The following is a 17848-nucleotide window of genomic DNA, read 5'->3' as shown; positions in this document are numbered from 1 at the left end:
AATTCCATTTAATATTGGAGTTCTTAAATTGGAATCGTTCAGTGTAAATGTTATGTACTCCAAGAAATAGTAACGAGACTGAAAATATAAGTCATATAATAAAGAAAAAGTATTATTGGGAAAAGTAAATATACTTCTCTTATAAGGAGAGACAGGAAATCTTTGTTTATCTTGCTTGGTGGACTCCAAACAGTGAACTGAGTAAAAAGAAAATGTCATTGAGCAAGAGGCTGAGCCTTCACAAGGTGTTTCGACCGGCTCTTAGGAAATGAGGGGACAGAGGAATGAGTGGTCCCCCTTGCTTTGGGGTCAGTAATTAAAGAGGCTGGTGACAGCTAAGGGAGAATAAAAGCTGCTAAATGAGATGCCAGCATCAGTACCTTAGAGGTAGCATTCTGTGAGCTGTGCAGCAGGCAGAATCAGATAAAGAAGTTGCTAGATAAAGTCTAGAAGTATGTCAAGAGGTGTCAAGGTAAGAGAGTTAATTCACTGGGAAATATTTCGCTGAATAGGTTAAGTCCTCCTCTGCTGTTTCCAGTCCTTCTAAAGCAAAACCAAACATGATTGCTAAATATGATTGCATATTTTAGTTAAATCAAAATATGATAGAGGAATCACATACAGAAAAGCCCACCATTTGGGATGAGTTAACTGCAGTTTTAAGGCAGAGGAGTTTAGTGTACTTGCTGGAAGGGGTTGCTTTTGTTTTTCAGATATAGAACTCAGGAATGGCTGTAGCAGTTCAGCCCAGACTTGATGCAAGTACTTGTCAGTTGATCAGCAGGAAAGGGCGAGATTTTGGTCTTGCTTCCCTAAAATAGTATCCTGGCCACCAAAAATCTGTGATTCAGGTGTTTCCTGAGAAAATTGCCATCTCTCCATTAAGAATTTTTGAACTGTTTTTTTGATCTATGAACTAGTCCAATTTAATTTCATGTATTTGTGAACTTTTAGCATTCATAACATCCCCTGGCAAGACATCTCACACCTACTTTGCACAGTGTGAAGTATTCTAGAACAATTGAAAGGTAGTGCTTTTTCTTTCAATGGATAATTATGTTGTCACCAGATGCTGTGGTTGTCAAAGTGGAGGTTCCAAGAGCAGTCGTACAGACTCATGGAAAGAAAATCCAGCTACAGCAATTAAATGCAAAAATATAATTGCTGGCTTTTAAAGCACCTAAATTGCAGATACTTGAACACAGAGAGAAACCTCAGGGGAGGCATGCCCTGCCCATATTAAGCAGGCAGAGTTTGCTAACTTGATTGACATTTTTTGTAGCTCCACGCAGTTGTCTATATGATCTTCACTGAACTGTTTGTATTTATTGATGACTTTAAAGAAGTCAATGAAAATGAAACTGAAATAATTGTTGGTGTTCCTCATCTCTTAGCTCCATTTGAGCTGATGTTGTCTGTAACACAGAGCTAGTTTCTAAGCAAGATTTTCTAGAGGATAGGAATGAGGCTTCACACCTTTGTTCTCTCTGTTCAAGGAGGTCTCTTTATATATTTATGAGAATTTAGGGCAGAGTGCTGCTGAAAGCTCTTATATCACTTGATAAAGTTGGATATTTTATTATGCAGATGACAGCTGTTTGTCAGTCCCTCTTTTCATAAAGGCTTTCTAACATCAATTGTCAGTAGCTCAATAGACACCAAAATAGTTTCTCATGTTTACTTTTACTCAGAAAAAGTATAGTTGTGCCAGAATACAGCTTGCTGAGAAACAGTTCAGCATAGCTATCCAACAGCTAGAAATCTAAACATAATCACACATGTGACCAGCGTATCCATCCCTACAATGCTCATTGCTGTGCAACTCTAACAAGATCAGTTAAATTGCAAGTATCTGCTGTTGTGCTAGCCCTGTAATTACTCAAACCTGTCTATGTTATGGAGTTGGCAAAACTTTTTATTGTGTGAGAGCCGTACAAATTTCTGTTCTGTGCACCAAGGACTTACAGTGTGTTATGCTTATGGCTATGAGGATTTCAGTGCACACCCCAGTGTCTCTTTCACTGTCTGCCAGACAGCTTTCCTGGCAGCCAACAACCCTCACAGGTCAGTCCTGCTGCTACTCCTGACTTCAGTGATGTGTGGCCTTCACATGGGACATGCATTCCCTCATCTGTAGAGGGCCTTTGGGTAGATTGAAGGTCTCTCCTGTGTATTCAGCTGCTGTGCCATTCTCTCCAGAAATGTTTCTTGTCCATGTGCACCCCTAATGCCTCAGGCAGTTCTTTCTCCCTGTGTCTTTGGATCCTTTTCTCAATGGAAGATTACAGTTTTTATTTGTCAGCTGCTCCTCTGAAGAGGATTCAGAACAGTTAACATTTCAACCCACAAATTCCTTTGACTCTTCTCCGATGTAGCAGTTCATCTGGCTATTTTTCCTAATTAAAATAGGTGGTTCTAAGCACACTTTGTCAGAAGCCAGCTGTGATATTAAGCTGTCTTTGTCACAGCAAGAGGCAGGACACGAAACCTTTGCTTAGCGATTTGGTTGTATTTTTCCTTGTGAATATCCCAGGTAATCTGTATCAAGTCATTGTGTTAAGAGGTACACTTAATGTAATTATTTCATTAATATGTATGTTTGCTATTTATATTATGCTTATTGCTGACTTTGGCTGAGACTGAGCATAGTAATTAATGTGTTTGGGGTAGGTGGTTCTCAGCTCCTTCTCCTGAAGAAAATTGTGATAAGTGACAAATCACATATATTTGAAAGTCTAGTTTTGTTAAGTGTATTGCAACCACAGTCAGTATTTCAATGGGCAGTCAAGTTCAGGGGTACAGGATAGCTGCCTGGTTTTATGTATGGGTTGAAAGTGAGCTGGCTGCAGATCAGCTCAGTGAAGTAGACATGTTGATAACAATTCAGGCAAAATATAAAAACTTGGTAGTAAAAGCACTGTTGGCTCCTTCAGATTATAATTTTCATGATATAAATTTGTGACTTTTTGTGAGGGATTCTTTCCCCTTCATTGCTGTCAGTCATGCTACAATTAGTAAGACAGTCAGCTTCTTGTCATCCACATGTGGCCAGGACTTTCTAGCCTTTCCTTTTTAAGATGGATTTTGGTTCTTATGCAGTCCTCTTTTCTTTTGTCCTATAAATAGATTGCTGCAAAGGGTTTTTCCTGGACCTAGCTGGAGTCACTTGGAGACAACAATTCAGGAAGTTGTTTGGTGGTGACATAAAGGGAATTTCAGTGATTGTCTCTTTCAACAGCACTGCCCTCTTTTACAGTTACATATGTAGGGCTTGGAAACTGAAGACCATGAGCAGTGGTGGTGGCCACCTGGGATTTCTGAAAAAATCCAATTGTTCACAGGGCTTCAGGAGCTTGCTAAGGATATGTTCATCAGACTGTAGGCAGGAAGAGACCTTTTCGCCTGCTTGTCTGTCTGGCTTGGAAGGGCTATTATTTTTATCTGAATGTTTATTTTTTAATGCTTGTGACAGACTGTTCTGTTGCTTGCAGGGAAGAATGTTATACACAGTTTATGTTGTGAAATGTGACATTAAACAAATGTGAAAGTCTGCTTTCTCCCATCTTTCTCATTTTTCCTTTCATTTCTGTCCAGTTGTGGCCAGCCACAGTATTAAGTTCTTGTTCTTTATCTCTGAGACACATTGGAACTGTTTGTCTCATGCAATAGGCAGAGTCTACTCTAATTGTTCATGGTGACCTAGAAGGGAGAGAACTGAGACTAGTCAGGAGGAAAGTACAGAGGTGAAAACATGGTAGGCTTTTAACTGGAATGTATCGAAGAGAAACCCAGGTGTTGTTGTAGGTACTTTTGATTGATTAGTCATATATCGCAGGAGCGTGAACCTTTCACTTTGGGAGAGATGAACAAATATTGTGGCCTACCTTCCCAAGAGAATTGCATCACCATGAAAATCAAATAAGAAAGAAAGACTTTATACCAATTCTGGACCTCCCAGCAAGCTGACCTTCTGCAACCCATAATTTCTTAAGTTTACTGCAGTGAGAAACATTTTGCAGGCAAATAGTAGTAAAAAAAGCATCTGTGTTTTGTGATGTAAGGGTGGGTTTTAGTGTGAATTTTACTTCAGATAACATGCCATAAGTCTTTATCATTTATTTATTCATAACTCTTCATGTACACAGCCCTTCGCAGGCTGGAACTTTGGACAGTTATTTTACTGTTGCCTTAATTTTTATTTCATTTATAGCTTGTATTCTTCTCAAACTGCTACTCAGTGATACATTTTAAATGTGACCTAATAATAATAATAAAAAAGTTATATTAACAGTTTTAAGTTAGTATGAAAACTGGTTCAGTAATCTCTTCTGCTGCAGCTTCATATGATAAGGTGGATGAGGGAAAAGACTTGGCTAAATGTCAATTAAGTGCAGATACCTAAAGCTCTAGTGTCCTTGGCTGCCTATAAATTCAGGAAGTAGCTGAGCCCTCTGTTGCACTTGGAATAAACTGGTCTTTAAGTAGGGAGTGAAGGAGTAAGAATGGAGAATGCTTCTTCTTGCAATGATCACAGTCTTAGTTCCCTCACAATGTGAGCTTGTCGTCAGCTCATTAAACTGATAGGGGAGCCTCTGCTCTACTGAGTGGTTTTGGGGTTTTTTTCTGCATTAAGAAGAAAAGCATTGGGCTATATTATGCAACTTAAGAGAGTCTATGCATCAAATATCTGTATCCTTTTGAATAAGTGGGAGCAATAATTCTATTCTTGCAGATAGAATGCAAATATAATATTTTTTCTTTTAGCATGTTAATTCAGTAAGGAGATTAATATAAGCTTCCAAACTTCTTAGTCTAAATCTTTATTCTCTCTACAGAATGCAATACAATTACTACTTGGATGCTGATAGTAAATGAACTGTTTTATTGAATAGTCATAATGAAATATTGGAGGCTGGTGCATGATAGTTCTTATAAAGAGTACATTCAAGGAAGACTTTGTAGGGGAGACAAAAGAGGGCAGAAAACTTCTGTTTCGAAAAGAGAAAGAAGTGGCTGTTAGTGGAACAGTGGCAGCTGCTGTTATAGTCTGTTGGTTCTTCTGACTTCCAGTATGGTTTGGAATCAAATTCTTACCTTCAGGCACATAATTTATTAATACTCTGATGTAAGCTTGGGTATTAGGCTTATTATGAATGATTAATATTACTTTATTCAAGGATTGATATATCTTTTGCAATACTGGCTAGCATGAGCCTTTTTTTCCTTAATTTTCAGTCCTAGTGTCAGTTTACAGTAACATTCTTTACACCTGAAATAATGATCAAACTAATTATCAGGGAAGCCAAGAACAGGTCAAGTTTGAAGGATCTCAGAATGTCATCTAGCCCAGACTTTCACTCAAAGCTGTGAGCTATGAGAGCAGAACAATTAATTGTTAGCACTTCAAAAGAATATTTTGTTATCTTTTGAAGACTTTGTGTTATCCTTCTAAATGACAGGCTCTCTGCTATATATTTTTGCACAGAATACTGATGTTGGACTTTAAGTCGAAGTTTAAGTAGGAGCTCATTAGGAGTCTTCTTTAGAGACAGAACTTTTTTTATAGAGACCATCAGCAGTGTCAAACTTTCCTCCAACTCTGGAAGCCCTGCTGACAATCTGGTGTTACATTCCTAAATTTGCTTTGGGAAATGGTAGCTCTAAATGTAGAAAATGTTTTGGTCAACCATTTGTTACTGGACTTCTTTGTTATTTGTCAAATGGGGGTACCAAAATTCTGGTTTTGTCGAACATAACGAGGCATTTTGCTGTTCTTTTATTATGGCTCATTAGGAGTCCAAAAGAGAGCGCTCTAATTTTTTAGGTTTAGGTCTTATGTGTATGTCTGTGGAATCTGATTTTTTTCCCTGTCCAACTGCTCAACAGTTTATTTCTTAGTTAATTGATTTGTGGTATTGAATATTGTCTCTCTCTTTTTTTGTTTTCCAGTGTGACAATGCAAAAGGACTCAAAGCCTTCTATGATGCAATAAAATATGGACCTAATCATCTGATGGTTTTTGGTGGCGTTTGTGCAACAGTAACTTCTATCATTGCTGAATCTCTAAAGGGGTGGAATTTGGTTCAGGTAAGGCATGGAATGGAATATATTCTAATGCTGACTGTCTTGTGTCTCTGGACTTTTTCAAAATTTTAGAAACTTAGGTTTGATGATTTTAAAGCTTAGCATTTTGTGTCATTTTTACGTTTCAGTTTTGAAGGCCATTGAAATTATGTGTAAAGATTAGTTACTTGTATGTGGTTCTGGATTTTAAGGCTTGGAATTTCATTGTACTCAAAACCACTTGTGAGTTTTGGGGCAGCAGGCATGTGTCTCAGTAGGTTAATTAAATAAAAATAATGCTTCTCAGAAAGCAACCAAAGTGAAATCAAGTTCAGGCATGGTAGGGAGGCAAACCTAGGACTTTTGAAAAGTCAGAAGAAACAACTCATCAGGCCTTACATTATGGTACTTCAGGGTATTTACTCAGTCTGTACTCAGTCAGAATGCAGTAATTCCTATGCACTTTAAAAGTACTGGAAGTGCATAAATTCTAAATAGTGACTGGGTTCATGTCTCAGCATTTAACTCACGAAGCACATTTATTCCCAGTTGTTCTCCTTTCTGACTTTCTCAAAGGTCAAGTTTGTGGAAAGGTTTCCTCTGCTGAGGAATCAGAATTTATTAATACTAATCTCTAAAATGCAGATGATAACAGCATGATTTTCTTCATTTATTCAATCATCTGACTAGTGATAATTTTCAGATGGATGGCTGCTCACATAGCCATCGAGTTTTCTAATGTGGAAATACCCAGGCTTTCTACTCAATATTTATATTGCCTAAAGACCCTTCTTTTTTTTTTTTTTTTCTTAACAATTCTAAATTATTCTATAACAAAATAAAAATATATAACAATTACCTGAGGTTACAGTTACAAACAGACTCCTCTTTTCCACCTGGAATACTCACTGAGAGTAGTGCAGCAAGAACAAATGAGGCATAATTAAGATTGTGAAGAAGATGATGATCAGAGTACAAATGGGAAAATCTTAGGAGGATAATTAAAGGAGCTTGTTAACTGTGTTTGCAATGCCTGTCAGATCAGATTTTTTTTCTTCTGCTTTGGGATTTTTGTTGGATGAAAAAAACAATTCCTCGGTGGAAACAAAATAATAGTGTTTCTCTGGGGAGAATGGAGAAGATAAAAGAAAGCTTGAAACTAGCCTTTAACACTCTCTCTTAAAATTGACCTAGTTCATGACCTATAATGAAGTATGTGGCCAGAGCTCTGATTTTTTGAATTTGTCACATGGAATTTCTGTATGACATAGGATGTTTTAAACAGCTGGATTTCATTGTGCTAAATATCTTTTATTTGTAGTCAAGTTCTGCCTGATACAATCTGGAAATCAATTTGTTCATAAAGTTGCTCAGTCTGAGGAAGGGTGATTTTAAAGCTTTTAAATTCCTGAATTTGTCAATATATATGTACAGTCATAGAGTGGTATGAAGTATTGCTACCAGAGAACATTTATTTCTTTGTGTTTAGCCACTATGGCTGTGACTATGTCTTAAACATTATTTATTATATCAGTTCATCAAGGTATTCTTCACTGTTTGGGATTAGTATCCTGTGGGTACTAGATAAATCCTCACGTGGAAAAACTGTTCTTTATGTCAGGTTTTATATCTTGATTGGCTGAATGACGAAAAAAACCCACAACAGCATGGCTGGGAAGTGTGGCAAGGCTTAGTAAATGGTATAGCAGCAATGGCAATAATCTAAACATAGTTTGTGAAAGTGTTATGTCATACAGTGACAGCAATATGCATATCTGCAAATCAGCAGATGTAGCATGTACAAGATAGCAGGGAAACAGAGTACAAATCCTTCCACTCCTCAGGATCCACTGTCATAAGTGTCTCTGATTAAAAGCATAACTTGAACAGAAGGAGAAGATAGAAATCTGTAGTTCTCAGAAGTGGAGAGATAATATTCAGCCTGAAAAGACACAAGGCTGTCCTCCCTCAACACTTGAAACTTCACCTCAAGGAATCACAGCAAACTCACAGAAACTGTTTTATGAAATCATGATGATGATGAAGTCATTTCATGTTGCAGTCAGGGAGAGCAAAAAGAGTATAGAGACAAAAACTAACCTGACATTGTATTATTGAATAGAGGATTTGCATTTGGATGTCTGACTCCAAAGCTTTGTCCCTGTCCTTGTGCCTGCAGTCATGAAAACAAAGCTCTTAGCTCCAGCAGGAACATTTGATTTGATTTGATTTACACAGGTGTCATGAGGTTCAGCAAACTGATGACTCTCTTACATGCAAGAGAAATGCAGGATGATACAGATAGTCTTGGGGAAAATAGGGATGAAAGAAGAATAACAGAATATAGCAACTAAAAGAAAAAATACTTTCCTGAGCAAATACAATATGAGGCTTGCTGACTGCAAAACCATTCTGAAAGCCTTTTAGCCCCAATTTCCAAGTTACTGGGTGACTGTTTTTCCTGTTTGGATGAATTTTTCTTTTCTGCCTCTTCTCTGTTCTCTGCAGTAAGAAGTTGCCAAAATGAAATAATGAGACAAAAGGCCAAGAGTATAAATGTGCTGGAAATTTTCATATTGCATTTTCTACTCAGGCAATTACAGTAGTGATGAGGGAGGGAAAGGAAAGAGATTCTTGCAAGGCAGCTTCAGTCTCTACTCTCCTTACTGTATGCTTTTGAAAATGATAGTGTCTTTTTTACTTAACTGGTTAAATCAGGTCACTGACGGCCTGCAGCAGTGTGAAATAGGGAAGATTATAGAGGTTGAGAAAAGTCTCAGTCAGAGGGTGACATGTCTTATTTCTGCATCATATCAAAACCCAGGTACTTTTCCTTCTCCATCTTGACAAACTCTGGTTTAGTTATAATCAGCAGCAGAAAGGGAATTTGTGTTCTCAATTAGCTGCCTTCAACTGCTGGCTGATTTAATTATCTCTTACTGTAACATAATTAATTATTTTTTAATGGAGCATTTGATATCTGTGAAAGGAGCAAGTTGTTTTAGTCTGCAAAGACTTATGTCATCCTGAAGGACTTTCACTGAGGTATGCTAGGTGACACAACTTGGAGAATGTTTTTTGAACAGTTATTCTTAGTAGGACAAATGCAGGCACCCATTCCTTAGCCTCTCAAATTAAAAGCCTCTCTGTGGGTAATCTCTGTGTGCCAGCAGTCCTTTGTTGAGTGACAGTCTGAATATGAGCTGGAGGCTGCCTGTGTGTCTTTGATCTCGAGGCTGTGGAGTGGAATCAGTTTGAACTTTTGGTGTTTTAGTTTAAAAGTGCCAATAATATCCTGTGCCTTTCAGAGTGGCCCTTAAAGGCATGAAGGCATAATACTGGGCAGTTGCTGTTATGTAGTAGGAATACATCAATGTCAAATTCTTTCCTATTACTCTTATCCCTATTCTCTTTCAATGTGTATTCAAGGTAGTTAAAGAGTGAAAACAAATCATGAATAGTATCTCTTAATATCTTGCAAAAGAAAAGTTTTGTATTTTTATCTGCACATCAAAGCATTCTTCCTAGTATCCAGTTAGTGTAAAATGGAGGAGATAGTTAGCTATTCAGTCTTTTTCTTCTATTTCAGTATATCCATCAACTCTTATCTCCATGTGAATTTCTTACAGTGGCAAAAGTATCTATTTTATATAGATTGCTGTCTTCCTGTTTTTCATTGTCATCTCTCACTTTTCCTAATTGTTTTGTTAACATAACATTTAATCAGCATGAGGATTTTGACCACACTGGCCATCTCTCTTAGTCTGTTGAACTCCTTCTCAATTTTTGGAGATTCGTTTTCTTTTTCTTCCATTGTGCCATTCACGTTCTCTTACAGCCTTCTTCATTCACAATTTCATTTAACTCTGGAAATAAGCTTCTGCCAGAAAAAAAGTATAAATGTTTGTGCTTCCTCAGAATATCCTCTGTTTCTACATATTTTATGTAATCTAGTCATAACTGCTGGCTTCTATGCAAGTAACTCCTTCAGGCTATACAGTGATTAGATCGTAATGACGTTCAAAACTGAGGAACCTTATTTTGGATTCAGCATCTTATGTTGGAAAGTTTTCTAACAAAATTATGGGTACCCTAATCATGATGTATTACTGCTCACTCCTGGGCAGTAATTAATATTAATACAGGAAAAGTTCCTGTGTTAAAAAGGGGTGTTGGAAAGGGAAAATTTCTGGTTCTCAGCTCATGTGATTAGATATTAAAGAGCCTACCCTGAGATTTGTTTTATTGTCCCAGAGATCCATAGGTATTCAAGATCCCATCTCTGAATTACTGAAAAAGGCTGCTGGTGTTCACGAAAATTGGTGATGTTTCTAGTTTTTTTGGTTTCCTTATGAAAAAAAGCTGATTTGATTGCACTGTCAGTTCCTCCTAGTAATTTCCGACCACTGGCCAACCACAACCCAGTTTTAACAAGGGATTTCCCAAAGATTGTTAGCTTCTGTACATTTCTGTGAAAATGAGCTCTTGTGGACAGGGATCCATAAGAATGAAGAAGAGGCTGCAACATGAGCACAGTGAACTTAGGACCAGCCATGCCCTGTTGTCCTCCATGTCCAGCTGCTGTTTATGGAAAGAGGATTGACTGGATTGAGAAGATTGTTAAAAAACCAGCAGAAAAAAAAATTGAGGAAACACAGAGGAAGGGTAAAACCCAGAAGTGTATGAAGTAGGAGCTGAAGTGTGTAGAAGCCCAGGACACATGTACCTGTAAGAAACCAGGCTTTATTAGGTGTCTGTTACTCATCAAAAATTATTGTTAACACAGAATTTCACAGCTATGTTCAGGTTAAAATGGTGTGGTTTAACATGAAAGTACTGCAAGTCGTCACAGAGATTCTATGCTGGCCACTGAATCAAATTTATTCTTGTTAATATCTGAATGTTCTAAATCCTTATACTTTTTACCTTGAGCTGCAGCATGGACACATAAACATTTGATAAAAGGATGTGATGTTTTCTTTTCTTTTTAACCTTCTTCATCATATTTATTCCAGTACAGTGAGTTTGTGCTACTTTTGCCTTCACTGCACAATTTTCATGTATTATTAGTTTGAGTAATAAAAAGGGCATTTAAAGTAGTCTTTGGCTAAGAAGATTAGCTACTTCTATCTATGTGATGCAGGCAGTCCCTCTTGAAGAGGTCTTTTTCCCACTGGAATATGACCCGATGCACCAACAAACTAGAATCTTTGTCTTTTTGGCCCATAATTCACTATTGTAATCTTCTTTTCTTCTTTTTCTTCTGCTGCTGCTTCTTCTGTTTCTTCCTTTTCCTTTGCCTTTTTTTTTTTTCTGCTGGGATTGGAGGGATTTTACAGATTTTCTGTATTTGTGTTGTGCTTTTAATAGACAAAGTGCATGAGGGAAAGACACCTCCTGAGGTCTTATTATATAAGGTGCAAACCTGAGGACATCCTAGTCGTGCTCTCAGAAGTTAGCTGAGCACGTAAGGAAGTTTTGCTCACTTCTCCGTAGGAATGCCCCGGAGCTCCTGAACAGGAAGAAAACACAGTAGATGTGACCTTCAGGCAGAATTTCATGTGAAGTTTCTCCTCATTTGAGCGAAGCAGAGGTGAATTTGGAGTGAGACAGAGCTTTTAGTTCAGCAAATCCTCCCCCTGATACAAGTTGCCAGCAGGAGCCCTGCCATTATTGATGAGCCCCTCTGAAGATTTGCAGTTGCTGCTGGAGAAGATGCATGGGGAGTTGAAGCAGATGATCAGTGCCATATCTGCTAATTAGGCTCTGTGTCTCAGTGTGTGGATGGATGCATACATGCACAAGGTACAGCAGACTTGGAAGTAGTTGTATGTTCACCTTTCAGCTTAGAGAAATGGATGCAGCAGGACAGCCGGCAAGACTGGTCTAGGGCAAAGGAATTACTTTAGTGACAGAAGTTCTTTCACAGGGTTGCTGAGTTCCAGTGCATTACTGCAGTTGTACCCTGGGGGAGACATTCGCATCACTTTGCTGTTAAGAGCAGAAACGTGGTCCACAATGTTTAAATTGAAAATTTCAAAAAATTTCCAGGCTGAGGTATGGCAAGAAGTGTACATCCTAAATTTCAAATGCACTGCAAGGTATAGCAGGATCTTCTTTTCTCTTCTTTTCACCTTCTGCCTAAATGTATGACTGATTTCTATGGCTTAACCTGTTTTTCCATCAATTTGAGACTGGCTTCTTTCCAGCGTTCACTTTTATTTAAATATGATTAGCTATTCTTTTTCATTTTGTTTGTCCTGCAGAAAACATCAAAACTACAATATATAGTCTAGTTTTTGCCTTTGATCTGACATCTGAGGTTCAGTTCACTACATAAAGCATGAATAAAGGTATTTTAATATAGCTCTAGAGTTAGGTCAAAGCAGTTCAAGACTTAACCTGTATATTCATTCTAACATGATTTGCATGCTCTGGCAGAAAACCCCCCCCCATTTTTTATTATCTTTCTTCTTCTTAGCTGTTTGCACATATTCATTCAATCACTTTTGTTTGGTGTTGGATCAATAATATGAAATGAATGAATGATGGTCTCAGGAACAGACACACACTGAAAAGGCAAGGGTGTCACTTTGTCTTGCAGTATAATTTGTGCTTGGGAAAACATTTAATTCTGAACAAGTCTGATATTCCCTCTGTCTGAATCTGAATAGTCTCTTGAACAAAAATAAAATGCATTAAAAATATCCCAAACACACAGTGTAATACATAAGCATTGATGAGGAGTTTTTTACAAATACAAAGCCTTGATTTATAATGCTAACACACGTTATTGGTAAGGTGTTTAAAGTGTCCAGGTTAATTTATAATTAGAATAAATAATGGCTGTGTACTTTGGGGATTTTTTTCCCCTCCATGTAAGTTTTTATTGTCTCACTGCTTGTATTACTGGGTTTTTGGGGTTTTTTTAGTTGTTCTCTTTTCTTTCCCATTTTGTTCATTTCTATAAAACAGGCTTGAAGTCTTTTCTCATGTGGCTTTTGCAGCCCTACAGCTAGGTTAGACTTGCCAGGTAGAATCTAACTTGCCCAAATGTTTCAGTATTGCACCTTGCAGCTATTGCAGAGCTTCCTTCCCTGCTACAAAGGTATCCCTTACTGTTCCCTCAGGCTGCTATTTGCTGCTGCCTTTTCTGGAGGGGTTTTAGGAGAGGAGGTAGAGGGGAACTTTGGTTCCCATCTTTTCCTTCTCTCCTCTTCCCTGTCCTGATATGATAGGCAGACTTAAGGTTTGTTTCTTTGTAAAATCACTTGTAGTTCAGCATCTTCTTTATGCTGAATAAGGATGACTGTGATAGACACCTATTTCTTTTTCAGATTTGAGATTATTTTTATGACACATTTTCTTGTACCTTGTCAGAAGTCTGAGGTTTTTTATGGTCTAACCCACTGGACAAAAGTGCTGCTAAATTTTGTTCTAGTATTGTGTGTTTTCACTTGACTTTTTTGGGGAAATGTCATTCAATTTGTGGGGATGTAGCTGTGTTACACTGATGCTCCATTAATGATAATATTTGATTTATTCACAGTTATGCCAGCCCAAAGAATCATGTTTTGATTCGTTAATCCCATTGGTTTCGTTACTCTGTGACCCAAAAACTTGTTTAGAATCCCCAGCTGCTTAGTGGGAGCATTTTTATAGTTTCTTAGCAATTACAGCACTGAATTTTGAACTGCCTCTTGCATTTTCCCCTATGCCTGACTCTACAAATCTTGTTTCTCTGTCATGGAAAGCTATGTCAGGGAGATCAGATGCTAATTAGCTGTCCATCTGTATATGGTTTTCCGGCTTAAAAGGTTATATTGATTTAAAGCTACCTTATTTTACTGAAAATTGCTTTATCACTTTTTGGTTGATTTTTTGCAATCATTATTAATTTATTCCAAAATGTTTAGACTACAATATTGTATTTCTCTGACTATGGCAATATTTCAAATATTCTAGGAAATCAGTTTCAAGCTTCTTTTACCACTAAATCCCCAAACGTTGTTCTTCTGTTTATTTTCATTACACCTAAGATTTCTGCAAAGCTGGATTTGGTTATTTTGGTATGCTACTTGTCAGAGTGACTACTGTGATTTGTTTCTTAAACAAGTAGCGCTGAGTTGTGCTCTGCAAAACCAGCTTGCTGGCCTGTTTCTCAATAGCAGGCTGTTCCCAAGCCTGCCTGGAAAGCCCTGGGGTTGTTTTCTCTCCAGTCCCTTTGACCAGCCTGGCTTGAGTGGCTTTATGTGGAGTGGCACCCTCTGCCATAGCTGCTGTTCCTGGAAACACACAAACCTGTCCACAGTAAGAAGGCAAACATAACAACAACTGATAATAACTAACAACTAACAAATACAGCTTGACATCTAAGTCAAGGCAAAATTGATATGATAAATTCTGTAGCTTCATACTGTGGCTCTCACAGCCTTAAATTCACTTCTTCACTTAATTCTCTCTCATTTGAATGTTTTTTCTTCTTGTCACTATTCTATTACAGAACAAGAAAAGCATTTTCATGTGGTAAATTAACATGCTTTTCCCTGAACGCTGTTTGGCAGCAGTTACTTAATTACTTAATAATTTTGATGAATAGCCTACCTAATTCATAAAAATTTGGCATCAACAGCTCCTGGGCATAAATTGAAGAACAAACTAATGCACCAGGAAATTGGAAAAAGAACAATCATTGTCATGGAATTTTGAAATTTAAATAAAATATTCATTGGCCTTTAAAAAAGTTGAGCTTTAAAAAAGTTTAATTGTGCTCCATTAAAGAAGTCATTCAATGGTGATATGTTTATAGAAAAGCAAATGCTAAGGTAAAAATTCTCACATAATAGAAGCTATTCTAAGGACATGATTCTAAAATTCACCATGGGGTTCTTGGTATGTGATTCATCTAGGATTGAAACCTATATGGATGACATCTGTTTTAATTTTTGGTATTCTCAGTACTCAATGCACCTAGAACAGTTCCTGGGGACTTGCAGATCTTGCTACATGCTTTCTCCAGGCATTAATTAAGTTTTGAAACAGCTGGAGAAAAATAAGGCAAATTGAACAAATTATACTTACGTTTTAATTCAACATGAAGTGATTTGGAAGCACTTTTATTTCCTTTAGCCTTAGATATCTCACATAGAAAAACTAGAATCTCAGTGTCAGAGGCAATAGAAATGATCAGCGTAGCTCAAGAACCTCCAGACCCTGTTGGAAAAATAGCCTTGCATACAAAATTGTGACTGCAACAATTTGTAGTTGGAATAAGAGGCTTTGTTTGGTCCTAGGATTACACTGACAAGAGGAACGTATTGCACAGCTCTTAAGCATTGACTTGGGATGTCATTTCCCTTTCCTTCTCATCACATTTAAAACTTTCAGCTATAGATTGCTTAAGTAACTGAGTCTAAACTTATTTTTGCACTAGAAAGTAGTTCCGCAGTTGCACCTTTCCAGTCTTTCAGAATCTCTTCTTGGCTCTCTGGATTTTAATTCCTAATTGTAGTTGCAAATCCAGATTTACTTTGATTTCTTGTTTGGCCTTGATTTCCTTCATTGTTAGAAGATGTGTATCTTGAAATTTCTGAACTCTGTGTTAAGCCATAACACCTTCTCCTAATTCTCAAAGGAAAGTGTTTCTCCAGTGAAGTGCAGTCCCCATCCTCCTTTATCTTGCAGAAGTCCATTAGACTTTGTTATCCAGTAGACAGCTTGTCACAATCTGATTAATAAACTACAGCGGGATTGGCAATATAACCAATATGAGCTTTGTTTGTGTTATGATGCAACACTAAACTAGGAAAATTCTATAATTATTTATAATTAAGCTACTGTGAGGGCACAGTGTGTATCAGGATGTGGATTCATTATGTCAGTTTGCTTTCTGAAAGTAAAAAAGATTAGTGGCACAGCTTCTGGAAGGTTCGTTTAAGTCCATCAGTATTCAGATAAGGGAATAAGTATGCATATGACTGGGGAGTGGCAGGTCTCCAGCAGTCTAAAATAATGCATGAAGTGCTTGGGAGCTACAATTTTGTGTTCATTTTAAGCATTGTCTTCCTGACATAAATCAAGAGTTAATTTGTTCTATTAAAAAAAAGGCAAGAAAGTTCTTCATCATAGCCCTTTTGAAAAGCTTGTAGAAGAGTGATGACAGTCTCGATCTGAAATAGTCTGCAATTGCCAATGCAAAGCTGGATGCTTTTCTGCATTTTTCCAGTGGAGGGCACGAAGATGGTCAGGGGTCTGGAGCATCTCTCCTGTGATGACAGGCTGAGAGCTGGGGTTGTTCAGCCTGGAGAAAGGATGGCTCCAGGGCCTTATAAGAGCCTGCCAGTACCTAAAGGAAAGTCACAAGAAATCTGAAGAGGGGCTTTTTTACAGGAGCATGGAGAGATAAGGCAAGGGGTAACAGCTTTAGACTGAAAGAGTATCCTCTTCTAGATTTAGATTGATTATTAGGAATAAATTCTTTACTGTGTAGGTGGTGAGACATTGGAGCAGATTGCCCAGAGAACCTGTGGATGCCTCATACCTGGAAGTGTTCAAGGCCAGGTTTAAGGGGGGTTCTGAACACCCTGGTCTAGCAGAAGGTGTCCCTGTCCATGAAAGTGGGTTTGGAACTAGGTGATCCTTAAGGTCCATTCCAAACTAAACCATTTCTGTCATTTCAGACAAACTCGCAAATTGGATCCTCTAATCTGTTTGGGAGTATCTGTAGCTGCAGGTAAAAGATCACTTCTGGGAAAGTGGCAAACACATGCATCCTTGCTAATAACGGGGCTCATTGCTATAAAGACATACTTCGGCTAAAGTGGTAGTTTTCCCCATGTCTCTCATTTAATTTAAACAATTAGTTCAAAAATTTGTTTGGTAAGCAAATTTTAACTGCTTCTTTTTTCAAGGCTCAGAATGGTACTGAGAAATACAGACTGACTGAGCAAGCAAAAGAGATGATCAGTATTATGTTTAGCTCTTATTGACAATATGAAAATTAAATAATGAGGTTGTATACCTATCTGTATATGTATGCATACACACACATATCTATTTAGAATTATCTCAAACTCTCCTCAGTCTCTTTTGTGGCTCAGCCTATTGCTGGGCACTGGCATATTTCAGACAAATGTAGTTCATTCCCTTACATTGCATCAGAAATCATTCTCATTCAGAATTATGGTTGACATGTATAAGTGGGTGCTTCATAAGCAGCCTGCTTAGAAATTTTCTTCCAATGATTTTCTGCTCTACAGTTATTTTGCCCTTTGCCTGTTTTCTTTTATTCAGCTTGCTTGTGAGAAGTTAAAAAAATAATCTGATTTGCAAATCTGAAAGTGAAGGAAGGGACAGAACAAAGAATTTACTCTTATAGAAAAATTCTGTTATGTTATTTGTGGATCTTGATGCAGGAATCCAGAACTATAGATTAGGGACTGTAATCAGGCCAGCCTGGAAGAAATTTGTCTATAGAGACAGAAGTTTAAGAAGTAATTTTAAGCTATCAAATTTCATTCTGTCTCTTCAGATTTTCATGTCTTAGCTATTAAAATTCACTAAAGTTGCAGTTGCAAAATCTGCTAATGCTTGATGAAATTAATGTTAATGTTGATTATGAGTTCTTTGAGTTGTCATTGTGAAAACTCTGGTGACCAATGTGATTTTGTCCTTGTTTTCGAAAGTCTGTATGACAGTGTGATAAAATCCTGTCTTTATGCTGGTTTTAGCTTGGGAGGAAGTGAGATAATGCAGACTATGGTTTCTTATCTTTTTCCTTTGTTAG

General features: G+C 37.6%; 1 protein-coding gene across 1 annotated transcript in view; it reads left to right on the top strand.

Moving 5' to 3' along the window:
• Nucleotides 1-17848, top strand: part of GABBR2 (gamma-aminobutyric acid type B receptor subunit 2) — a 458172-nt gene that overhangs the window by 97065 nt on the left and 343259 nt on the right. Inside the window, exon 2 of the mRNA XM_066184941.1 lies at nt 5950-6087. Within this exon, the coding sequence (XP_066041038.1) occupies nt 5950-6087 (138 nt within the window). The remainder of the gene's footprint in view (nt 1-5949; nt 6088-17848) is intronic.

The sequence above is a fragment of the Chamaea fasciata genome, unplaced genomic scaffold (assembly GCF_029207755.1).
Source record: "Chamaea fasciata isolate MVZ Bird 193981 ecotype frontalis unplaced genomic scaffold, bChaFas1.0.hap1 SCAF_1, whole genome shotgun sequence".
Classification (NCBI taxonomy): Eukaryota; Metazoa; Chordata; class Aves; order Passeriformes; family Sylviidae; genus Chamaea; species Chamaea fasciata.
Note: the sequence above shows the minus strand (reverse complement) of the source record. Positions and strands in the feature narration are given on the sequence as shown.